Raw genomic sequence first — 27,378 nt, 5'->3', positions numbered from 1 at the left:
ATATCTACCAAAAATAAAAAATTAGCTGGGCATGGTGGCAGATGCCTGCAATCCCAGCTACTTGGAAGGCTGAGGCAGGAAAATGGCTTGAACCCAGGAGGTCGAGGTTGTAGTGAGCTGAAATCACATCACCGCACTCCAGCCTGGGCTGGACAGTATGAGACTCTGATTCAAAATAATAATAATAATAATAAAATAAAATTTAAAAATGAAATTTGTATTTCATTTATTATAGCACCACAACACATACAAATATTTTAGAATTTTTTTTTTTTTTACAAAAGGCTTACAAAATCTCTACAATGAAGACTGCCAAGAGAAATTAAAAACATAAGTATATAAGGACAGGTAACATGTTCATTAATTGGAAGATGCAATAAATTGTCAATTCTTCCCATTTGTTCTATAGTCTTAACACAATTCCAAATCCATTACACTTTTTAATAGACATTGGCCAGCTGATCCTAATTTTACATAGAAATGCAAAGGACCTAGAATTTCTAAAGCAATCTTGAAAAACAATTACAAAGTTGGAACACTCAGGCTACTTGACTATAGGATACATATACTAAAAAGCCACAGTAATCAAAACGATGTGGTACTGGCATAAGGAGTGAAAAACAGATCAATGAAACAAAAAAGAGCCCAGCCCCACATCTATAGAGTCCTTCGATTTTTTAACACAGGTGTGATATAATCCAAATGGCGAAGGAAAGTTTTTAAAGAAGTGATGTTAAAGCAACTAGATGTCTATATGGAAAAAAAGGAACCTGATTCCCACCTCATATTACACATAAGAATTAATTCAAGATGGAACATAAACCAGTATGTGAAACCTAAAAAGAGGGAAGTATCTTTGTGCCTTGGGAACGTGCAATGGTTTATTAGAGACACTATGAAAAAGCAATAACCATGAAAGAAACATTGCTGAATTAGACTTTATCAAAATTAAAAACTTTGGCTAAAAGATACCATTAATATAACAAATACCCAAACTGCAGACTGAGTTTTCATATTTACAAAATATAGGGCTGACAAAGAACTGGCAGCTAGGATATACAAACACTCAAGAAGAAATGGGCAAAAGATTTTAACAGATACTTCACAAAGAAAATATACTCAAATAGCATAAGCACATACTAAAGTGTTCAACATCATTAGTCATCAGGAAAAAGCAAATTAAAACCACGAGATGCCATTATACACCCACTAGAATGGCTAAAATTAAAAAGACTGACAACACCATATGTTGGTGAGGATGTGGTGCAACCAAATGCTCGCACACTATTGGTGGGAGTACAAATAGTAGAGCCATTTTGGGAAAATGACTGGCAGTTTCTGGTAAAACTAAACTTATATAGCAATTCTACGTCTATTTATTCCCCAAGGGAAATAAATACATATAGCCACAAAAAGACTTATACAAGAATGCACACTGAAGTTTTATTCATAATAGCCACAAATGAAACAGCTCAGGCATCTATCAATAGACGCATGGTAAACAAACTGTGATCTCTGCACACAGTGGAATACTACTCAGCACTAAATAGGTAAAAACTCATGAATCACCCAACAACATGGATAAATCTCAAAACAGCAGGCTCAGTGAAAGAGGCCTTATGCAAAAGAATATGCTATATGGTTCCATTTATATGACATTCTAGAATAGACAAAACTAATCTGTGATGGGAAAAAAATAAGAAGAATGGCTGCCTCTGGGAGGCACAAGGGAGGATTTACTGGGAAGAGGGACATGCGAACTTTCTGGGATGACAGTGACAGTCTGTATCTTAATAGGACTTATAGCACAGGTATATGCATTTTTCAAAAATAACCAAATGGTATACTTAAAATATGTGTGTTTCACATAAATATATTATGCTACAAGTTGTTTTGTACTACATGTAAATTTACTGAAACAGTGCGAACAGTGAACATTAGTCAGTGATATGCATGATGAAGTATCTGGGGAGAGGTGTACTGAAGCATACAACTTTGAAATGCACCAAAAAAGAGAGCAAGCACGTGCCAGAGACTGATGAATGGATAGTGGACCTGATGGATACATGATAAAGCAAGTATGTAGAATCCAGGTGATGGGTATGTGGATGGTCATTAAAAACTGTTTAATCTGTGTTTCTTGCAAATAAAGTGCAGAAAGAAAAGCAGTATCAACTCTCTTAAGGTGACTGTAACCGTATCCTAGGTTCTCCATCCAATGTTAAGGATCCTGGTTATGTTAGATACAATGAACCCCAAGTTTCTCTTCAAAGAATCAGTATATGTTCAGCTCTTATTCTCTCTCTATTTTAAAGTTTAACTTCCTTGTAGTTTAAGTAAACCACCTTTTCCATCAGTTCTAATCAGTAGTTCACATCTGCTTCCCCGGTCCCCTACCCCATCCTGACTCATTCCAGTCGCCTGCTCTGACCCCTGGCTACCTGCTCTGACCTGCCATAACCATTCTTTCCACCAAACTACCCACCCCACCACTCCAGCTCATACCCCTGCTCCCTTTAAAACAGCCAATCGGGATTAGTCTAGATGTGCGGTCTAACCCTAGCCAACAGGGGAATGACACAGCAGTAGGGGCGACCCTCCATCAGGCACAAGTACCCTTTTCCCTCCCTTGTCCAGGTGTGTGTGTGCCATTGTTCCTTCTGCGAGCCACACCCTTCTATAGAAGTAAATTGCCTTGCTGAGGAAATTTATATTCGAGTGCTACTTCTTCAAGGCATTGAAAATTCTACTTATAACAGTCACCATCTATGGAAATCTGGGTGACCAGAGGAGAAGGTAAAATGGTCAATATAAAAAGTGAGAGGTAGGGAGTATCAGAGTCAAAGCCCAGAATTGCAGAAGGTCCTGAGGCCTGCCAGAAACGAGGCTCACAGCAGCAAGGCAACGGTCAGTCACTCTCAGGCCTCTGGAGGTTCCTTTTGCTTACTTCGAAGCTCTCCAAGTCTAGGAAATTGTCTTCTGGGCCTGGTACCCAGCATTATCTAGCACTTCAACTTTTCTAAGACAGGTAAGAACATAGTTGAAGGATTTAAAGTCATTAATGGGGGAGGGGGAAGAGGAAGGAACAGAAATGAATTTAAAATTCCACAGGGAGAAAGTATGACTCACCCACTTCTTGATGGGTAACTACTCTTTTAAATTGCATCTTGTGAAAACAGCCAAGGAGCATTAAAGATTGAATGTAAAACTGCTTCTGGGCAAAGCTGATTAAAAAGGAATAAAACTATTGTAAAAGGTTGCTCGGAGTTACTTGGCAACATTTGCATTCTAGTGAATGGGTGACTCAGACCCCACTACCGGTCCTTTTCATCTGCAAAGCCTGATTGTTACATGATGACAGTCACCAGTAATTGTTACTCTCTGGAGACTACGGAAGAATCCCAGTCCAGCTGATAGCACTGAGTGATTAGCACTTTGCTTGATTTAATGAGCCTTCACAAAAGCCTTACCTGCTCTGTCCTTGAACTCTCTGTTCACTTACCTTTCCAATTTTTCCATCTTCAAGAATTCCATCTGCTTGCTACTAGCTTGTCATACATAATAACCAGGCGCTGCTTGCTGGGGCTTTTCTTTACCCTAACTCCTACTTTTTAAGAAGCAAAATTTTAATCAGGTTCAACATATGAAAACATAGCAGGGACACCTGAGCTAACACAGCAGTAAAACTTGACCATAAGGTAAACAGACCATTAATCTTCAACACTGCTTGCTGACTCATGAGTCACAATGTATCATTTTTAACCTAATTTAAAATTAATCTTTAAAAAAATCCCTGCTAAGCTAATGAAAGTCAGTCACATCTATGCAGTTCACAAGCAAAAACAAAAGTAAAATACACGTCACCTTACACCGAAGAGAGGTGGGCTGCGTTGCGCAAACCAACCCATTTCACACATGCACTCCGCGCAAGGTGAGAGAGAAGGGCAAGGGAAAGTCCAGACATTTCCAAGGGACACATTACATCAAAACCACAATTTCTCTGGGCTGCTTTTTATTTCACAACGATGCCAACATTTGAAAATACTTTCTGCCTCTAGTTCTGTAGCACAAACTAGACTATCAATTCTTCCAATACAAAGTTTCCCTCAAAACAAATACCAACTCTATTATGAGAAGTTTGTAGTAAAACTTTACCTCAACAAAGCAACAATATGCCACAAATTGGGTCTTTTCTTTTTTTCAGATTATCTCATAAAAGTATAGAGACTAAGAGAAAAGAGCAAGACATTTCAAGTGTGCATAGGCAGAACCCAGCATAATTTATGGATGGCTTTATGGCTCTCAGATTGCACTTTTATTACTTCTCAAGAGCCTTCATGAGATGTATTGCAATGAAGACCCAAATCATGTATAAATTTTATCTGAAAATAAAGTGTTTGTTGCCCTCTTGAGGCAAATTCAAGAACAGAAACAAAACAACACAGGCCCAGCCTTGTCTATGACTGAAAGATGCTCTCTCTTGAACAGGGCTTTTTCTACGAACACATCATGATCTGCAGTGAGCTTGCTGTACGTCTTAGACAACCCCATTTTCAACCCAGTGACAGACAACTTACATTCCAACACCACTAGGCACTAGAACATTTTTGCAAAAATAAAACATTACACCAAGATTAGAGCACAATTTTTAGTTTCAACTGATGAAAATGTCAAACTAGACACACCCTAAAAATTCCCTATGCAGACCCCAGTTGGCCTGCTTTGTATACCTCAGGAAACTGTAGGCTATGACAAGCTTTGTGGCAAATTTTTAATGGGGGAAGAGAGGCAAGTCTAAGACATTTACAGGTCAATTCCACTTAACACGTGAGGTCTTCAACATAAGAATAGCTGCACCAAGAGAGGAGCATAGAAGTATATAAGCTCGCACAGAAAAACTTATTTTGATAGATGCCCCTGACAGGGAATTTTTGGAGCTGAATGAATTGTGGTCAGCAACCCTCTAACAGAATGTTCTGCTGCCATTCCTCTGTTTTTCCTCCATCACATTTTATCCAAAGTATAGTTTGATTTTTCAGTATTAAGAGTAATTAGTTCGATGATATTATTACTCCTCTAACGTTTGAAGATTTCAGCATTTACTAAGGGTGATTCATATTAATGATCAATTTTTTTTTGAGACAGATCTCACTCTGTCAGCCAGGCTGGAGTGCAGTAGTGCAATCTCGGCTCACTGCAACTTCCCTCTCCTGGGTTCAAGTGTTTCTTGTGCCTCGGCCTCCCGAGTAGCCTCCGCCTGGGACTACAGGTGCCAGCCTCCACGCCCAACTAATTTTTATATTTTTAGTAGAGATGAAGTTTCGTCATGTTGGCCAGGCTGGTCTCCAACTCCTGGCCTCAAGCGATCTGCCTACCTCTGCCTCCCAAAGTGCTGGAATTACACGCGTGAGCCACCATGCCCAGCCTCTTGATCAGTTTTGAATGAGCAGTAACAATACAGTCACCATCTCATCTGCTACTAAGGCCCCTGCAGGAGGAAAAGATCACAATGCTACAAGTCCAGGTTCATAGACACAGAGTTCACCTGTTACAGTCCCCAGAGTCAATCAAACAGAAGAGGGTTGCTGTCCACACAAACTCTCCCGGCTGCCGAACCTTTCACATAGGCTCTTTTAGCTACCCTTGGTATTAAACTTCATGAAAAAGCTCCTCTCTTCTTTTCACTTTTACCAACCCAAGGAGAACAAAGGAAGTTAGTGGGGTTGGGGAGCAGGGAGTAGGGAGTGCACAAAAAGATGTGACTGTCCCCAATTTTGAAGAGGCAGCCCTACCCAGGTCATTAGCTAATTGACCATTCAAAATTAATTCACATATTTACTTGTGCTTACTATGTGCCAAAAGTGCTTTACTTACAGGGTAATAAAAACCACCCTTAGGTCTACTCAAAATTTGGTCCTACACAAAAAATCTTAAGAGGTGTCACTACTTGAACCACCATATAATTAGCTATATAAAACCCCCACCCCATATAAAAGAGAAGCCAGAGAAAAGCCTGAGGGTGGTAGGGAAGGGAGGCAAGGAAAAAGAGGCCACATTCCTCCCAATAGCTTCAAGCTCTGATATCTGCATACACATACAGACACTCATATTTTGATACCCAGCACAGCTTACAAAGTTAGGCTCTGAAAGCAAAGCTACCTGGGATTCATATCACACTCTACTACCAACCACCTCTGCAACTTGGAGCAAACAGCTTCATCTCCCTGTGCCTCAGCTTCTACACTTGTAAAACAGGAATAATCTGAACACTTAACTCAAAGGCTTACTATGAATATTAAATAAGTGAATATTAAACACCCATGACAACACCTGGCCCACTGTATATGGAGCAAATGTAAACCTCCTCCTCCGCTCCCACTCCCCATGTCCCTTCCTCCTCAGCTCTGAGGTCTATGGTGACCATTATTCTATCACCTTTTCTATGCATTTATATACAGATGTGTGTGTGTGTGTGTGTGTGTGTGTGTGTGTGAACACACAAATAACGGGATCCTACTATAAGAATTGCTCTAAATATTGCTTTTCACTTAGTATACCTTGGAGATCCAAAACTCTCCCATGAGGTGGCCTCCTCCATTTACAGGGCTGGCAATCTTACCTATGAGCTGATAATCCTGTTTTGTACCATCAGCCCAGACTTCTCTTGTATTCAAAGGCCACTGACATCTCCACCAGAATGTATCACAGGCACTTCAAACTTCACACACCCAAAACAGAACTCCTGATTTCCTCCCACTGAGATTGTCTCTGCTGTTTCCGCTGAATTTTCCACGTCAGTATACAGCCCGACCCTACCTTTCTACCATTTCTGACAGCCAGAAACTTAGTGTTAGGCTTGACGCCTTCCTCTCTCTCTCCCCCCATCTCAATCTCTCCATCACCATTGCTGCCGCCCTCATCTGAGCGGGGATGGAGAGAATCAGATGGCCTCCTATCTGGTTTCTCACTTTCACCCTTATACTCCTCTAATCCATTAGCCAGATAGTAGCCAGAATGAGCCTACCTGTTAACCAGAAATGCCACTTCCCAGTCATCTACTTCCTACTGCATTTCAATTAAAACTTCAACTCCTCGAAAGCATGTGTAACTTGGCCCTTACCTCACACTTCAACCCCATCGCATGACATTCTTTCTCTTGTTCACTGGGATCTGACATGCTTTGGGTGTTGTCCCCTCTGCATCTCATGTTGAAATGTCATCCCCAATGTTGGAGGTGTGGCCTGGTGGGAGGCGTTTGGGTCCTGGGGCTGGATTCCTCATAAATAAATGGCTTACTACCATCCCCTTGGTGATGAGTGAGTTCTGCTCAGTTGTTTCACGTGAGATCTGGTTGTTTAAAGGAGTGTGGCACCTCCCCCCACACCTGGCATGTGATGTACTGGCTCCCCCTTCACGTTCCAACCATGACTGGAAGCTTCCTGAGGCCTCACCAGAAGCAGATGGCAGCACTATGCTTCACCTGAAGCCTGCAGAACTGGAGCCAATTAAACCTCTTTTCTTTATAAATTACCCAGACTTAGGTGTTCCTTTATAGTGACACAAATGGATTAACATAGGATCTAACCATGCTGGTTCCTCTGTCTCTAGAACACCCCAAGCTGTTTCCCAATTCAGGGCCTTTATCTTACCCTTTCTGCTGTTGGCCTCACCCATCCTTGTACTTCAGGTCTCAGCCTGAATATCACCACTTTCCAGTATCTAAAATAGTACATAGTATCTTGCAGGCCCCGGAGAAGGATTCAGTAAATTAGGAAAATAGTAACTATCTAGGTGTTCCTACAACTCTTGAAAACAAAAACTATTTTAAGACTTTCACTTCTTAAATCACTGAACTACATACAAAACTGTAGTATTCTTCCTGCTAAAAGCAAGTTGTCAAAATAATGCATAACTTTGTCAACCAGAATTCAGAATGAGTAAATGAACTTGTTGTGGTTTGATTGGCACATGATTTGACAAACATGAGTTTGTCCCCTCTAAAACTCATGCTGAAATTGTCAGTTTAACAGTATTAATAGGTGAGATCTTTGAGAGGCGATCAGGCCATAAGGGCGCTGACCTTGTGGGTGAGATTCATGCCATTATAAAAGGGCACATGTGTCTGCTTTTTGCTTCCCTGCCTTTTGCCACATGATGATGTAATAAGAAGGCCTTTGCTAGATGCCAGCACCTTGACATTGGACTTCCCAGACTCCAAAGCTGTGAGCCAATACATTTCTGTTCATTATAAATTACCTAGTCTCAGATATTTTGTTATGGCAGCACAAAACAGACTAAGATCCTAATCACAAACAGATATTATTTAATAATTCTGAAATCGTATTTTCTCTAAATTAAGTTTTTAAATAACAGTACCTTGTTTTGCTGATTTTACAGCAGCTAAATGTTTCAAAGAGTACTCCCAGTCCCCTTCTTGGGTGAGCTGAAAAAGCCTTCACGGCCCATTTTTGGTGAATCTCTCTATTAGAGAACACTATTATGTCAACAAACTATATTCATTTCTTCTTTAAAAGGATTATTTCAGTGAAAATAATCCTTTCCCATGAAATGAGAAAGACCGTGAGGAGTAAGAATGTGGATGAAGAGCAGAAGGCATCCTCACAGGCTGCTGCTAGAAGCATAAACTGACAACCACTTTGGAGACTATTAGAAAATAAGAATTTCTTACTTGACTGCCTCGTAAATATTGTTGGAAGTGTGTCCTGATAAGGCATCATGTAAATTTCGAATAAAATAATCTCTGTATTCTTCTGGAAGGGCCATAAACGTTCCACCCATCACAATAAACTCCACTTTATCCACACTATGACCAAGTTGTTTCAACTGAAAGACAAATTCATTAGCATTAGAATGATATAAGCATAAACAACTACTCTAAGAACGCATTGCAGATCTCTTATTCTGCACTGTTTTCATCAGTACAGTTTAACAATCAAACAATGAAACACATTTAGCTAGTTCTGTGGATAAAAAATAGGCTCAAGTCTGAAAGAAAAAAGGTGAGAAGAACTCAAACAAAGAGGGCTAATGAGACTATAAAATAACAAACAAGAGGCTTAACTTGAATACTTACAAAGTGGAAATTTAAAACATGAAGAATATAAACTGGGAAGCAGTAAACACAAATATAATACAATATGCAAAATAATAAGTATTTACTGATCATGTATTTTATGCCAGACTTGCTGGTAAGCCAAGGAGACAAAAAGGCAGCATCTATGGTCAACAATGATACATGAATGATTATGTAACGTAATAAAGACTTGATACAACAGAAGAAAAAAGAATAGATTAGAAAGAAAAATCAAGACAGCAGTCTAAAATAGATGGATGATTCTGGGCACACATGTCTGCTTTCTAAAAAAAGTGAAAGTCTGATTGATTAAAAATGAAATATTAGGGCCGGTGCAGTGGCTCATATCTGTAATCCCAGCAACTGGGAGCCCAAGGAGGGTGGATCATCTGAGGTCAGGAGTTTGAGACCAACCTGGCCAACATGGTGAAACCCCATCTCTACTAAAAATACAAAAATTAGCCAGGTGTGGTGGCGGGTGCCTAGAATCCCAGCTACTCCAGAGGCAGAAGCAGGAGAATCACTTGAACGGGGAGGTGGAGGCTGCAGTGACCCGAGACTGTGCCACTGCACGCCAGCCTAGATAACAAGAGTGAAACTTTGTTTCAAAAAAAAAAAAGGAAAATATTAGGTCTTCTCTACTAGGGGACAGAATGATACAAATTTTTCATTTTGTTGACTACAACAAGACAAAATTCTAATTTTTTAAAAATAGGTATTGAAATTAACAGTAATTCTGAAAATGGCAAATAATTTATAGAGAAAAACTATAGCTATGCCTATGTGTATATCAACACTAAAAGAATACTGCATTTCTAGATCTATGGTTGTTTACAAGGGACACTCATCAAAATTACCCTGGTAGCTTTTTGAAATGTCTTGCTAGGACCTTAAAGCAGACTGAATCAGAACCTCAAGAGGTGACAATCTGATGCATGTTTTGGAGAAGTTACTCAGGTAATTCTAGAGCATTTATAGCTAAGGAAAGAATCACTGCTCGATGTCAGTGTCTAAATCTTATAAGCTATGCTCCTTTTTTGGTAAATATACACATTTCATGCTCAACTGAAACATTGTTTTACATTTCAAATAAATTAAATATCATAGCTCAAGAAGAAATTGAAGCAAAGGTCAGTTTAGAACCCACTTTTTCGAAAAATGTGGGCTCCCCTAGGTGGGGTCCTCTCCTGTCACTGGCAATCCTGCTCCTTATATGTTTGGGTAACAGCAAAGTGGAAATTAAAACTGAACAGTATTCATCAACAAGCCAATAAATAACACTAAAGACAACTTACCCACGATGGTATGTATTACTATCGACTTTAGACTTGATGTGCCTACTATACACTACTGTTACAACTATGAGGACAGTGGTTTACATTTTTTTAAATTGGACAAGTTTAAAATAAACTTGTAAATAAAGAAAATCTGTATTAATGTTCAGATTTCTTGAATAGTGCAAGGTCATGTACATACTACTTGTTATTAGTCAGCTATACTGAGGTATAATTTAAATACAATAAAATCCACTAACTTTAAGTGTACAGTGGATGAGAGTTGATAGAGTTCTGTAACCACCACCGTGATTATGATATAGAACAATGCCATAACCCCCACAAATTCCTTGTACCCCTTTGCAGGCAATTTCCATTTCTGCCCAACAAATCTGTCATAATACTTCTTTTTGAGACAGGTTCTTGCTCTGTTACTCAGGCTGAAGTGCAGTGGTATGACCACGGCTCACTGCAGCCTCAACCTTCCGGGCTCAAGGGATCCTCCCACCTCAGCCTCAGCCTCCCAAGTAGCTAAGACTTCAGGTGCACGCCACCACGCCACACTAATTTTGGTATTTTTTGTAGACAGGACTTTGCTATGCTGCCCAGGCTGGTCTCAAACTCTTGGGTGCAAGCAATCTGCTGCCTCAGCCTTCCAAAGTATTGGGATTATAGGCATGAGCCATTCCACCTGGCCAGTCAAAATACTTCTTAATTTGACCCTTGGAAGTTAAAAGTCAACACATCCACCTATTGTCTAAGAACTTTCATACATCTTCATTCCACAAACTTCATACTACAAATGACTTTCTACAAATTCAGCAAAACTTAGAGAATATAAAACCCTTAAACAATAAATACAGTCTTTAAAGAAAGTCGTGTTTTGACCTTGCTAGGCAAGGCAAATTCTCCCTCCCTTACATAGATATTGGAAACTTACATAAGGGAAAAACACCTTTTTCATTCTTATTTCAGGTTCAATTTGAATTAAGCAACATTGCCTTCTTACTAAGTATAAACAACTAATTTTTTTAAAAAAAGTCTTTAAAAAAATGTACCTGTTCTATTCGGTGTCTTGTCTGTAGGAAAGGGTCATATCTGGCACGGATAGCTCTCATGGAGGTTGGCTACAAGAGAAAAATATTCTGTTATGCCTACATTGAATTAAAAATAAAAAATAGTTTCAAAAGAACTGTATTTTAAAAAAAAACTCTCTATGGTTCTGAACACTGAAAACATGGTGTGTACTCCCATTAACTTTTCTCAGTCTTGTCAGGGTTCAAAATAATGTCCTGAATAGCACCATGCAGGTGTCTACTCACGCTACCATAAGCACGTCAACAGCACGGTGTCTCCTAGGGTCATACCTTTCTTTTTGTATAAACACTTATGGAATCCCAGGGTCACCCAAGTGTTCTGCTCACAGACACATATGTGCATACGTATTGCAGTCATGTAATAAAGTAACTTTTAAATGAGCTTCTTAAATACCACATAGTTTTTAACAGCTACTGTCATACAGTAGAATACTCTACAGCCACGCAACAAAGTACTGACATAAAATGTTCATTAAGATATTGTAAAATCAAGGCACAGTGAAGGAGGATTCTGATATACTACCTTACGTGCAATAAGTCAGAGATAAAGAATACGTCCGGTTGAGCTGCTCTAATCCAAAACTCCAAAATGCTCCAAAACTCAAAATTTTTTGAGTGCCGACACGAGGCCACAAGTAGAAAATTCCACATGTAAGTACTTAACACAAACTTTGTTTAATGCACAAAATTATTTTAAAAAAATATTGTACAGAATTAATTCAGGCTAGGTGTATCAGGTGTACACAAACCAAAAATGAATCTCATGTTGACTTGGGCTCTACTCTCAAGATTTCTCATTATATATATGCAAATATTCCAAAATCCAGAAAAATCCAAAATCTGAAACACTTCTGGTCCCAAGCATTTCGCAGAAGGGATATGCAACCCATGTATGCTATATCTGAAAATCCCCATAGGATGGGGAGGAAATAATAGAGAACACAACTGGTAGTGGGAGGACCAAAAAAGAGTGGCCAGGGGATAGGAACGAGAGGAAGCCTTTTCACTAAATCATTGCTCTTGTATTTCAAAAGATTTGAACCCTAGAAAACAGGAAAAAAATGAAAACATCTATGAGAATAAAGTCACAAGTTTTCTTGGCTTCTAAGCTCTTCTGAGAAGGGTGACTCCTTCAACAGTGCCTCACTGGCAGCCTGCCTTCTTTCTGGTCCCCAGTCTAACCGTTTCTCTACAAGGCCATCAAAATCATCTTTTAAAAAACCGAAATCAGAGGTATCATTTCCCTGCCTTAAATCCTAATGGCTTCTCATAACTCCCACGCTAAAATGCAAACAATGCAAACTCCTTACCCTTGCTTACAAACCCCGGCTCATTTGCTCCCCAGCCTCACACTTCCCTCACCCTCTGTGCTGCACAACACCCCATCTTTCCTTCCTTGAGCCTTTTTCTAGTGACTTCTCTGCCTGTAATTCCAGCATTTTGGAAGCCCGAGGCGGGCATATCACTTAAGGTCAGCAGTTCGAGACCAGCCTGACCAACATGATAAAACCTTGACTCTACTAAAAATACAAAAATTAGCTGGGTGTGGTGGTGCTTGCCTATAGTCCCAGCTACTCAGGAGGCTGAGGCAGGAGAATCGCTTAAACCTGGGAGGTGGAGGCTGCAGCAAAGGAGGTCATGCCACTGCACTCCAGCTTGGGTGACAGAGCAAGACTCCATCTCAAAAAAAAAAGAAGAAAAAAAAATGTAAATTTCAGAAGACAAACGGACAGTACAATGCAGTGGTGAGCAGCAGAGTTCTAGACCTGCTTGTCACTTACTAACAGTGTGTCGGGGCCAGCTGTTTAAGCCTGCTATGCCCCAGTTTCTCGATCGGCAAACTGGGATAATGATAGTCTATCTTCAAAACATTGCAATAAAGTTTACAGTTGTAAAGCACTTTGAACAGCGTCTGGGATACAGTAATAAGAAGTGCTCATGTGAGTATTTCTCTTGTGGCTAGAACAATATAGGACACTAGTAGACACTGGCAAATATTTGGTGAATGAACAGCTTTTATAATTAGAACAACAACAACCAAAAACAACCAAAAAAAATTGTCAGAAAGCCAGTACTGGTAAAAGCATACCACAGGTAAAGTGTGATGCAACACTTCATCAGGACAGCCTGAAGTTACTGTACCTCATAGCCAGTGTAAGACTGGGTCGAATACTCAAAATCGGAATCAGGTCCACCAGGGCAGTATCTGCGAATACAGCAAACGAACAAGAATGTCAGATACAAAATTTAGTTCAGCCATCTAGTTCCAAGCATCTACCGTCTCCATAAAATCCTGACATTAAACGAGCTTCCTTTTCAAATCCCAACAGAAAAATCTACCTTTATGGTGTCTGTAAATAAGGTATTTTCTGCCAACAAGTAAGTAAGATAAACATGTAAACAGACAATATGACACCCATTTTCAACATGCTGCAGTTGTGGTTATTTCAGAGGTTTAAGCTTTTAGGGGCAAATAACAGGAATGAAGTTTTCCTAAGTTTGGATCAATACTCAGTGTTCTCTTGGGAACCACACTCAAGAAAAGCTTTCCCCCTTTTTATCTTCCTACCTAAAATCATGCAAACTCTTCTGCTAATTCTTTCAAACAACTGAGTTTGAGAAATCTAAAGGTTATGTAGAATAATTTTTTACTTTGATATGTTTCTGATCCAAATTTATTTTAAATTTCTGACGTGGAATTTAGGCAGCTTATATTCCAATGTTTCATTTATAAGTTTCACAGAATGTACTGTTTGAGTTCCATAACCTACATTTTTAAAGCTGTATATTGCAACAAATTAAAATATTCATATGTTTCAATTTTATTTATTTATTTTGAGATGGAGTCTCGCTCTGTCACCCAGGCTGGAGTGCAGTGGCGTGATCTCGGCTCACTGTAACCTCCATCTCCCGGGTTCAAGCAATTCTCCTGCTTCAGCCTCCCAAGTAGCTGGAACTACAGACACATGCCACTACACCTGGCTAATCTTGTATTTTTAGTAGAGACGAGGCCTAACAGCGTTAGCCAGGCTGGTCTTAAACTCCTGACCTCAAGTGATCCGTCTGCTTTGGCATCCCAAAGTGCTGGGATGATAGGCGTGAGCCACTGCACCCGGCCGCGTGAGCCACTGCACCCGGCCTCATATACTCCAATTTTAAAGCACTAAAACATCTACCAATGGCTGCTTGTTTGAAAGGAGTAATCAATAAATCTATAAAGTCAAAGTTTTAAATATTACCAGCATGTACTGACTAAGGGCTTGAGGGGAAATAATTAAATTAAAACACATACAACTTAACAAAAATCACCATACTTACACACATATATTTCCTGTAAAACTGATGTGTGGACATCTGTGGGGTTTGCACATCACAGCCACAACCGCAATCTATAAAAGAAAGATGAATACAAAAGCTCTTATAGGATCATTAATACAAAACTCCACAGAGCGGTTATCCCTAGACGGAAGGAGAGGAACGCCCAGTGGCAAGAAGGGGCTTCAAAGGTATCGACAAGGCTGTATTTTTTAAGCTAGGCACTGGGTACAAGGGTGATCTCTGTTCACTATGAATTTATCTTTAAAACGTCCATATGTATTGTATGTGTAAGTTTGTATTCCATTTTACAATCAATTAAGTATAAAATAATAAATTAATTGTTAAAGCCACAGTGATTCTTAGTCTTTCTCTGATTGTCTTACTAAATAGACTGTAAGAAAAAAAAATTACTTTATGAAATTCTATATAAACCTAACCTTTATGAGTCAAACACCTCGTGAATACACTAGATGTCAGTATTTGCAGCAGGGACGATTAAACTGGCAGCTTCATGTTTCACAGAGTCTGATGTAAATAACCTCAGAGGGTTCTGACAGAGTCTCAGTGAGGTGAGGACAGGAGGCAGTGGCAGAGACATGAGACTGGCTACATCTGGGGCACTTGGTGAAATCATCCATGAAAGCGAATGCGAGCCAGGCTTCTCGCTGTCAGAGAAGCAGTTATAAACACGGAAAGGGAGAGAAGCAGAATGAATGCCGCAGACTGGGTGGAATTAAAGGTACTGTGGTGAATCAGAGTGTTCAACATATGGTAGACTGACAAACAAATACAAATGGAAATGTGTTACCTGTATGTGGTGCATGTATGTATGCAGCTACACATACGTATGTCCTCGCTTGATCCACTGAGAGAGTCTGGCAGCAGCAACACCCTAGTAGCAGTAAGCACACCTACTACACAGGTCTTAGTTTCTAAATACACTTCCCTGCTAAAAGAAACCAGGGCTCCTTGGGGAAATGGCTGATTCCAGGGCTGGAGCCAAGAAAGTCTAAGATGAGCCTGGAACTTTTTTTTTTTTGAGACAGAGTCTCACTCTGTTGGAGTGCAACGGCGTGATCTTGGCTCACTGCAACCTCCACCTCTTGGGTTTAAGCAATTCTCCTGCCTCAGTCTCCCAAGTAGATGGGATTACAGGCATGTGCCACCATGCCCGGTTAATTTTTTTTGTTTGTTTGTTTTAGTAAAGACTGGGTTTTGCCATGTTGGCCAGGCTAGTCTCGAACTCCTGACTCAGGTGATCTACCTGCCTCGACCTTCCAAAGTGCTGGGATTACAGCCATGACCCACCACACCTGGCTGAGCCTGGAACATTTTATTGCGCCAGAAAGCTAAAAACTGCTCAAATAATGATGAGGACATTTAAAAAAGACATAGAAACCAGCTTCAAAAGCCTCCCACTGGTCAAGTCTGCAATAATTTGTGCATCAAAATAAATAGTGATAGTAACAGATGACAACCCACAAAATAGGAAACCTTTAATTCCTACATACAAATAAAGGAGCGAACTGGGTATGTGATGAGAAACAGGATATTTAGCTAGTTCCCAAGTATTTCTCCACACAACACTTCTTAATACAAAGTGGAAAAAAATAAACTTGACAGAGAGGAAGTCTGGTGGACAGCACCTTGATCAAAATGAGAAACCCCAGTGATAGGACAAACGGCATCTATGCACCACCGATGGGAGACGAGGAGAACAACACAGTGCCGCTGCTGTGATGCACAGGTCAAAGACGTAGAACCTGAATCTCATGATGAGCAAACAGTCGATGAACCCACACTAAGGCACGTGCTACAAAATGACTTGCCTGAAATCGTCAAAAGTGTTAAGGTAATGGACTACAAAAAAGACAAAAGAAATGTCTAGACTAAAGAGATATGACCACTAAACGCCACAGGTGATTCTGAGCTCAGTTCTGTGGGACATTATTGAAATGACTGGTGAAACTTAAATGAGGTCTAAGGGTTAAATGACAGTAATGTATTAGCGTTAACAACCATGGAGTTTCAAGGAAAACACAAACAGCTTGAATACAAACTCAAAATGGGTTACAGACCTCACTGTCTCTACTTAAAAGCTGTGCTCTGAGAAAGCCAATGAAAAGACCAGTCACAGACTGGGAGAAAATACCTGCATAAAAGGTACCTGATAAACCATTTGTAGCTAAACTATGCAAAGAACTCTTAAAACTGAGTAAGAAAACACCCAGTTAAGAACAGGGCAAGAGATGTGAAGAGATCTCTCATTAAAGAGGATACACAGTGGCAAATAAGTATACGGAAAGATGCTCAGCACCATGTCACTGGGGAATTACAGACTGAACAACAAGGAGATACCACAGCTCAACTGTGAGAATGGCTGAAATCCAAAACTCTAGCTGGGCACCATAGCTTACGCCTGTAATCCCAGCACTTTGGGAGACCAAGGTAGGAGGATCCCTTGAGCCTAGGAGTTCAAGACCAGCCTAGATAACATGGTAAAATCCTGTCTCTATAAAAAAATGTAAAAATCAGCTGGTGTGGTGATGCATGCCTGTTGTCCCAGCTACTCAGGAGGCTGAGGTGGAAGGATAACTTGAACCTGGGAGGTTGAGGCTGCAGTGAGCTGTGATCATGCCACTACACTCCAGCCTCAGTGACAGGGCACAGCCCTGTCTCAAAATAAATAAATGAATAAATTAAATAAACTCTAAAACACCAACAACTCCAAAAGCTAGCAAGGACGTGGACCATTGGAGCTCTCACCCACTGCTGGTGGGAATGCAAAATGATGCAGCCACATTGGAAGAGTCTGCAGTTTTTTACAAAATGAAACATAGTCTTACTCTGTGATCTACCAGCTGCACTTCTTGACAGTTACTCAAGGTTGACATAAAAACCCTCACACAGCTTTGCTTAACTGCCAAAAATTGAGATGTCCTTCAAAAGATGAAGGAATAAGCAAATAGTGGTGCATCCATACAATGGAATATCATTCAGCAATTAAAAAAGAAAGAGCTGCCAAGCCACAAAACAACATGGCAGAACCTTAAATGCATATTGCTAAGGGGAAAGACTGTGTGATTCCAAATACTGTACACGACACTCTGGAAAAAGCAAATTATAAAGACAGTAAAACAATCAGTGGTAGTCAGGTTACATTTGGAGCATGGAGAGGACGAGGGACAAATAGGAGATTTTAGGGCAGTGAAACTATTTTATACAGCACTGTAACAGTGGGATACGTGACATTATACATTGGCAAAACCTACAGAATGTAGAGCACAGAGTGTATTCTAATGTAACTACAGGCTTTGGTTAATAATAATGCAGCAATATTGGTTCATCAATTACAACAAATGTAACAAACAATGCAAGATATTAACAATAGACAAACTGCGATGGGGTGAAGGCACCAGAGGAAGTATATAAAATTGTTTTTCTCTGTAATTTAAAACTACTCTATAAAATAAAGCACCATCAGAGAAACAGCAAGAATAATAGCATGGAGGTGAGAATGGTAGTAGATAGAAAATGGCCACCAGCTGCGTCTTTCTGATACTTTCCATAGACCACTCTTGTGACACTGTTAAAGACAAATTTTATGCAGGTGGGACAACGTAGATGAGTAAGGAAATGACTGAAATGATCGAAACAAGAAATAATAAAGACCAAAACATTCCTACCAGTGGCAATAGAAACGGACAATGCATTTCACATTTTTTAGGAAACTGAGTGCATGGTGGTACCATGAACTAACATGTACAGGAAAGATGAATAAGCAGGTCTGGTATTAGTTTTGGAGTTTTAGGAGGTTCTTAGGCAGTCAAAAGACAGATGCCTAACTGACAATCTGACATGAGTCTGAAGCTCAGGGAACCATTAATGCTGGGAGTCAGCACACAGCAATGCTAAAACCATCAAATGGATGAGGTTGTTAAAGAAAGCATGTACAGTACTGAACACAATGGGTCGAGGATGACAGAAAACACCAACTTTTTGAGGTAAGCATGACAAGGGTAGCCCTCAGAGAAAGAACAGAAATGATCAGACACAGAAGGAGAAACAGAGAGGGTGGTATCACAGAAGTCTAGGTTTACCAGTAAGGCTGAAAAGTTGTTAAGCTTTTGTCTTCTTTAGTGGCAAGCCCTAAATAATGCTTAACCCTAAAAAGTTGGCTGGGCAGTGGCTCATGCCTGTAATCCCAGCACTTTGGGAGGCCGAGGCGGGCGGATCACTTGAGGTCAGGAGTTCGAGACCAGCCTGGCCAACATGGTAAAACCCTGTCTCTACTAAAAATACAAAAATCAGCCAGGCGTTGTGGCACATGCCTGTAGTCCCAGCTACTTGGGAGGCTGAGGTAGGAGAATCACTTGAACCTGGGAGGCAGAGGCTGCAGTGAGCCAAGATCATGCCACTGCACTCCAGCCTGGGTGACAGAATAAGACACTGTCTCAGGAAAAAAAAAAAAAAAAAAAAAAAAAACAGGTCAAGACTTATCTATTATATGAACAATGTTATTATTTAGGGATGTGGAAGCTAATGCTAAAGAAATTGGCTAAGAGTTAAAAGTGGTTGCCCTAGGGTAGAAAAAGGGAGGTGAGGGGCAAGGACTATTAGTTTTTCTTTTCTTTGTTTTTTTTGAGACAGAGTTTCGCTCGTTACCCAGGCTGGAGTGCAATGGTGCAATCTCGGCTCACCGCAACCTCCGCCTCCTGGGTTCAGGCAATTCTCCTGCCTCAGCCTCCTGAGTAGCTGGGATTACAGGCATGCGCCACCATGCCCAGCTATGTTTTTGTATTTTTAGTAGAGACGGGGTTTCACCATGTTGACCAGGATGGTCTCAATCTCTTGACCTCGTAATCCACCCGCCTCGGCCTCCCAAAGTGCTGGGATTATAGACGTGAGCCACCGCGCCCGGCCCCTAGTTTTTCTTAACGAGCTTTTTACACTAGATACAAACAAAACAAAAACACTTAAGTATAAAGAAGAGGATATGAGGCTTGGTGGCACACTGTTTGTAAAACTTTTAGGGTTTAATTAGCCACACATATAACATGATCCAGGAGATATGGTCATCAAGTCAACACAAGCACCTTGGAATATAATATCCCAATTCAAATAACAGAATGAACTTGTGGGATCACCTTAGGAACAGAATTTGGTTCTGGGTACCGTATGTTAAAAGGGTCTTAATTCTATCCATTTCCCTGCATGTATCTCACACTCATATCTTTCATCCTAGAGTCTCCATCCTAACTTAGGTCCTTAACACTGCACATTGAGATCATACCAAGAGCATCTAATCTAGTCTTTCTGTCTCCAAACTACCCTGCATGTTGTATCCAAATTAATTTTCTGAAAATCTACTTTGTTCATATTACTTCCTGTTGCAAAACTTTTGTTTCCTATTATCTAGTTGCTTTGCCAGACATTTCAGATTTTTACTGGCTGATCCCAAACTACCTGTTCAATGCACAGTCCTGCTCTCCTGAATGAACTGTTAGCGCCCTTCGGTCTGGCATACTCATTATTCCCTGCATACACCACACCCTTCCTGTCATTTCTACCTCTGTGCCTTAGCTTCCTGTGTTCTTGCTCCTGTGATGCTTCGGGCCTGCTCCTCCTGGCTTATGGGTCAAGCAAGCTCTGTGCTTTCTACTGGGCCTTCCCAGCCCCATTTGCTGCAGGGACATCGCTGTCCTCTGGACTTCCACAGTGCTCACAATGACCATATATAGAACTACTCTGCACCATTAACTACTTACCAAAAGCACCTTTTATAAGCATCAATTATATTGAAAGCTACCAGCTTAAGATGGCCAATATTTATCCTATTGTGATTGTCACCAAGCCTAAATCTATACTTTTAAAGATGTCAAGACATCACCTACTCCTTTAATCACAATTTATTTTTTTCCTCTCTCTGCTCTCCTCGCATTCCACACAGGTCTCCACTCCAGCACAGATCCTGGTATGGGGCCTTCATTTGTCAGAACCCACCACTCTACCTTACTACATGGGTGTACATGGGGCGAGGACTTCTGCCAGAACAGATACCAAGTGTGCTGATACTCCATGAATCAAATCACTCACCCCACTGGCAGTTCTGATGGGTTTTGCCTTTAACTTGGGAACCAAGACCTTGCGATACTGAGGAGGGACGGCAGCAATGATATCCACCAGGCGGGGCTGGGCAGAAAGGCCATATTTGGCAGCTGTCTTGGTTTTCACCCTGAAAGTAAAGCATCTCACATTATCAAGATCATGGCATTTTAAGAACAAGCTACCAAAAGGATGATCTATAAGCATTATCATTAACAAGTGTCATTCTCCTAACCCTTCACCACGTGACAAAAGTAGCTTTAAGATCTGTGAATACTGCTGGGTGTGGTGGCTCACGCCTGTAATCCCAGCACTTCGGGAAGCCGAGATGGGCGGATCACCTGAGGTTAGGAGTTCGAGACCAGCCTAACCAACATAGAGAAATCTCATCTCTACTGAAAATACAAATAAACATGTACCAGGTGTGGTGGTACATGCCTGTAATCCCAGCTACTCGGAAGACTGAGGCAGAAGAATCACTTGAACCTGGGAGGCAGAGGTTGTGGTGAGCTGAGATTACACCACTGCACTCCAGCCTGGGCAACAAGAGCAAAACTCAGTCTAAAAAAAAAAAAATCTGTGAGTATCAGGGAAACAGAAGAATAAAATTCATGAGTGAAGGACTACTTCCTGCTCTCTAGTACCAGAAAGAAAACCAGAGGGCTCTGGAGGGAGAAGGTCCCCAGACAATGACAAAATGTAATCTAGGTCAGAACAGTGCTGAGCTTCAGAGGACTATTCTGACTGCACCTTTCTTGACCCGGGACCAGACAGTTATTTGCTGTGGCGGGTGCCCAGTGCATTCAGGGATGTTTAGCAGCATCCTTGGCCTCTACCCGCTACCAGCCTTCTTCCTGTCTCCTGTTGTAACACTCGGGAATGTCCCTAGACATTGCCAAATGTCCTGAGGAAGAAATCACCGACAACTACTGTCTTAGACAAAACAATAACAACAATTAAGAAAAAAAATCAAGGATGGCTACACAGAACCAAATAGGAAATAAAGTACATATTTCTGGAAGTTAAAAAAACTCTTTTTACCAGCTTCTCTTTGTGCTTGCTAGCCAAATGCTAATAGTCACCCTGTCTTCTAACTTTAAACCACCTAGAAATATCCGTGAGGTGCTCACATTGTTGTCCACAAATGTTAAGTGAGTATCTAACACAGACAGGAGACTGCCTGAGTGCTTGGTATTCAGGACATTTAATATATTTTTTTAAACATTTAAAAGAAGATTTAGAAGAAGGTGTAAGGCACAGTCCTTTCATGTTCTATGTTTACATGTTTGCAGACAGGCGTGCAAAAAAAATTAATGTATAAATGATTAAAACACGTCATAACACAGACACACACACTAACAATCAATACTCCCAGGGTTCACGGAGCAATCTCATGTGTGCTGGGAGATATTCATGGAAAAGGAGCACAGAAGGAAGAGTAGATCTCAGTAAGGACGCAAAGATGACATGGAGAGCAGACAGGCTGATTTATGTGCAGATGCAAAAACAGGAATGCATATAGTTTAAGAAGTACAAGTAGACCAACTTGACAGAAAACAGATTTTCAACGTAAAGGTACAGAAGTTTAAAAACTTGGAAAAGCGGGTTGAAGTCAGACTGAGAGACCTTCCAATAATAGGCTGGTGACATCTGAGGAGGGGAGAGTTTTAAGGAAGATGGCAGCTTTAGCTTTAGATGTGCTAAATTCAAGAAAACAACAAACATATTTAAGACGTAGAAATCAGGGATATAACCAACAGAAACAGAAAGAAAAGCTGTTAAAGACATAGTGGAAAAATCAGTAAAATATAGTATCTTTATAGTCAAAAGTGAATAATTATTCACTTATTTATGTCTACAGCAAATATTTACTAAGCATGAGGATTCAAGGAAGGGGTAAAATATTGCAGCATCTCAAGTATCAGAGAATAGAGCCTAAGAAAAGGTCATTCCTGTATGCGGTGATGACCTGGGGCTGGGGAGAGAACCTTTCATTAGGGAAGATCTAAATAGAGTGAACATATATTGCGATTTAAAAAAAGTAGATGCAGAGATGAAAGACGACTCCTACTTGCGACTGTAGGAAAGTCCAAGCTGTACATGATTATGCAGAGGAAGTGGGTGAATGTGTCAAAGAGGTTCTACAGCAGGGGAGGGTTGGATTAGACCAGGGGCCCCAAAGGGAGGGCTTTCCTGGCAGAAAGCTGCTGCTTTAGCTAAGACAGAGGGAAGGAAAGTAGGATGTGCAGTGATGCAGCACAGAACACAGGCTCTGGAGACGGCTGACCTAATTCCAAATCCCAGCTCTGCCAATTGCTAGTTACTTACTCCTGGACAAATTATTTAACCAGTCTCTGGCTCAGATTACCCACTTGTCTAATGAGGCTGCTATCAGTACCTATCTCACAGAATTATGAGAGGATTAACTAAGCTAACACATACAATGCACTAGCAACAGTGTCTGGAATACAGTAAGTGCCCAATAAACACTACAAGCTATTAGTATTCTTAAGCTGAGACAACTTTGCCATTAAGAAATGAATGACAAGGCAAGGCAGAAAGCTAAAATTCTCAACTAAAATAAAACTTGAGCTGGAAAACAAGTAGTACTAGATCATTTCATAAAAGAGATCTGCTAGCTAAGAAAAGCTTGCTCTCTTTCGAGATCCACTTACTTATTTAGATCGACGTCTTTCCCCTGCTCATGGGCTTCAATCAGCTGTTTAATAACATCTCCTATAGTCAGCATCATCAGCTCAGCAGGGCTGAGATCTCCTGGAAAGTGAATATTCAACAATGTCAAAAACTGTATTATTCAATCCAAATTTTAAAGTCTGATTTAGTAGAAGTTTTCCTTTCAAAACCACACAAATATGCCAAACGAACAGCTCAAGTTCAGAAGATGCTAAACCTCTACTGCTCACAATTTGATCATATCTTTTGTATCTTTAATGTAAACAAACCTGGCTTTACATATATATGGGAAAAGCTCCCTTTAGAAGCACATATACTATGAGATGATTACAGATAAATACAGGAAATGATACAAGTAGGAGTAGAAACAATGTGAGGAGACAGAACCTAATCATACAGGAAAGGACCAAAGCAATTCTCTTCCCTTTATCTACCGGGGTTTTAATTGCTAGTATTTGCATAATACCTTAGGGTTCATAAAGAACATTTAGATGCATGAATTCAGGTGATTCTCACAGGCAGACAGAACAAGAATATGTACCTTTACGCAAAGATGCTATCAAAGAGTAAAGTTGAAACTCAAACCCAGGTTTGAGTTTCAAACCTGTCTAAGAATCTTAATCTGCCTAAGAATCTTAACACATTTCTAAAATATTGTCCGTCCACCATTATGAACTTCTCCTGGCAACTGAGGTGCCCGATCTCATCCAAAGGCAACAGCAGAAGCTGACAGGTACTTGGATGACCCAATCCATGCAAGCACAGTTCAAGAACTGGTTCAAGGATGAGCATGACTCTAAGCCAGGCCAATGGGAGCTTTTTTGGTCAAGGCGAAAAATGCCAGTCTTTTTCCAGGGACAAAAGCTGTGGAGTATCAGCTTGGAAGCTGTTGGCAAGCAAGCTTCTTGCCAGTAGAGCAGCGAATCCCAACCTTATTTGTACTGGCGACTGGTATTGTGGAAGACGATTTTTCCACAGACTAGGGGAGCAGGGTGGTTTTGGGATGATTCAAGTGCATTACATTTATTGTGTACTTTATTTCCATTATTAATGCATTGTAATATATAATGAAATAATTATACAACTCACCATAACGTAGAATCAGTGAGCTTGTTTTCCTGCAACTAGACGGTCCCATCTGGGGGTGATGGGAAACAGTGACAGATCATCAGGCATTAGATCCTCATAAGGAGCACAAAATCTAGATCCACTGCAAGCACAGTTCACAACAGTTTGGGCTCCTTTGAGAATCTAACGCCACCGCTGATGTGACAGGAGGCGGAGCTTAGGCAGTAACGTGAGTGATGGGAAGCAGCCGTAAATACTGATGAAGCTTCACTCTCTCACCTGCTGCTCACCTTCTGCTATGCAGCCGGGTTCCTAACAGGTTATGAACCAGTACTGGTCCATGGCCCAGGGGGTTGAGGACCCATACTATAGAGAAAGCTAAAAGATAAGGAAAAGTGTGGATGGAAGGCCCCGGCAGTTATAGAACCCTCACATTTACTGTATCGCATTTGAACACTTACGGTAACACTGAAGGTAGGTACTGTTATCCCATTTTATAGATGTGAAAATGAGGCTAAGGCAAGTTAACAAGCCATCATAAATAGCACAGCCAAGACTCAAGTCCAACTCTACACCACAACTTCCATGCTTTTTTCACTGCACCACATTGTCTCTAATTTAATGAGGCAAGGCTAACACATACACAACAGTTTTTGAGAGAAATGAAGTCCGTCTATAACCAAAGGCTAAATGCTTTCCAAACCACGTAACTCAGCACTTCCAGAGTTTTACAGAGTTGCCTCAGGGGCCATGTAATAGAGGTAGGACAGGTGGTGGTCATGGCAGAGGAAGGGGGAAGGGAAGAGGAAAACAAGGGAGGAGGGAAAATAAGGAGAGGTCTCTTTATTTCCACCACAGCAGCTCTGCTTTCAGCTGTTTATACATTGAGGTTCTGCGTAAGAATTTATTGGAAGGGTGAAAGCAAATCAGCTGTTAAGAAGAGATAAGATTTGAGAACCACTTGTGTAGCTCTTGAGTGTATCAGGAACTGGCAGAGTAAATGAGTAGGAAAAGGCTTCATGGAGGAAACAGCACAGGGATCTTTAAAGATAGGCAAGATTTGGACATGCAAAAAAGAAGGCAATCCAGAAGAAATAATGTCAGGAGTAGGAATTACCTATCTTTGTGTGAAGGAGCACGGCCTAACTAGAATGCAACTTTCTTTTTTTTTTTTTTTTTTTGAGACAAAGTTTCGCTCTTGTTACCCAGGCTGGAGTGCAATGGCACGATCTTGGCTCACCGCAACCTCCGCCTCCTGGGTTCAGGCAATTCTCCTGCCTCAGCCTCCTGAGTAGCTGGGATTACAGGCACACACCACCGTGCCCAGCTAATTTTTTGTATTTTTAGTAGAGACGGGGTTTCACCATGTTGACCAGGATGGTCTCGATCTCTTGACCTCGTGATCCACCCGCCTCGGCCTCCCAAAATGCTGGGATTACAGGCGTGAGCCACCGTGCCCGGCTAGAATGCAACTTTCTAACAGGGTTTAGTAAAGAACAGATTTCAGGGGACCCTGGTCACTAGGCAAAGGCATTGAAATGGAATGCAATTGACGGTAAAGAATGACATATTCTTAACTTTGGAAATAAAAATAAGAAAGTAATGTTTAAGGAAGGTAAAAATAGTATCGGCACAAAGAATGAATGATTCAGAAAGTGAAAAGAATACATATAATCTGGATACTATGCAAATGGCTCTTGAAAAGCAACATTGTTTTAAAAACCTACTAAATCTAAGACAGGATCCAGTCTCAATCCCTACTGGCTGTGTGAGAAAGGAAAAGATCAACAATTTTTTTTTTTTTTTTTTTTGAGATAAGAGTCTTGCTCGGTCACACAGGCTTAAGTGCAGTGGTGCAATCTTGGCTTATTGCAATCTCTACTTCCCTTCAGGTTCAAGGGATTCTCCCGTCTCAGCCTCCAAGTAGTGGGGATTACAGGCGCCTGCCACCATGCCCGGCTAATTTTTGTATGTTTAGTAGAGATGGGGTTTCACCATGTTGGCCACACTGGTCTCCAATTCCTGACCTCAAGTGATCCACCCACCCTGGCCTCCCAAAGTGTCGGGATTACAGGCATAGAGCCACCGCACCTGGCTGAGATCAACAACTTTTTAAGCGTCCACTTCCTTGTCTGTAAAATTCGGATAATACATCCAAATTTCACAAAACCATTCTAAGATGCAAATAAATAATATATATGAAAGCTAAAATACCATTCAAATATTAGTGATGAAAGTGGGTTAGGAGGTTGGCAGCCGGAATGAAGAAGAATAAACTATTCCAAGAGGCAATTTCTAAGTAAGAACCAGCATCACTTGGTGAGAGAAGCAGCTAAAAGAAGCCTGACAGATTGAGAAGGAGCAAGTTAGAGTGAGCTAACAAATTAATTTAGGGCTTGCAAATGTGACAAGACCCAATCGAAGGTAACTTGGACACCTGGAATTGTTCCTTGGAAGAAAGAAAAACAGCAGTTAATGTCAAAAGGCATAGTGATGAACGATGTATTTATTTTTCATTTTATGTTTTTTGAGCTCACAGATAGCCTAACCAACCAGCGCCACACCTAAGTATAATTTCTGGCTGGGAGAGTTACTTAACTCTTTGAATCTCAGCTTCTTCATCTGTAAAACGGAAATGATACCGACTTCATAATACAGACTCAATAAATGGTAGCTGTTATTCTGACAACCATTACCATGATTAGACCAACCGGCCAAATGAGTGTAC

General features: G+C 40.7%; 1 protein-coding gene across 1 annotated transcript in view; it reads right to left on the bottom strand.

Moving 5' to 3' along the window:
- Positions 1-27,378, bottom strand: part of ELP3 (elongator acetyltransferase complex subunit 3) — a 95,343-nt gene that overhangs the window by 67,339 nt on the left and 626 nt on the right. The window contains exons 2-7 of the mRNA XM_021665161.2: positions 23,564-23,663; positions 20,880-21,018; positions 14,784-14,854; positions 13,608-13,671; positions 11,427-11,495; positions 8,690-8,844 (exon numbers count right to left, since the gene is read on the bottom strand). Coding sequence (XP_021520836.1) covers positions 8,690-8,844; positions 11,427-11,495; positions 13,608-13,671; positions 14,784-14,854; positions 20,880-21,018; positions 23,564-23,663 — 598 coding nt within the window. The remainder of the gene's footprint in view (positions 1-8,689; positions 8,845-11,426; positions 11,496-13,607; positions 13,672-14,783; positions 14,855-20,879; positions 21,019-23,563; positions 23,664-27,378) is intronic.

This window comes from Aotus nancymaae, unplaced genomic scaffold (assembly GCF_030222135.1).
Source record: "Aotus nancymaae isolate 86718 unplaced genomic scaffold, 86718_ANA_hifiasm-v0.15.2.pri h1tg000079l, whole genome shotgun sequence".
Taxonomy (NCBI): Eukaryota; Metazoa; Chordata; class Mammalia; order Primates; family Aotidae; genus Aotus; species Aotus nancymaae.
This window is presented reverse-complemented; position numbering and strand designations above follow the sequence as displayed.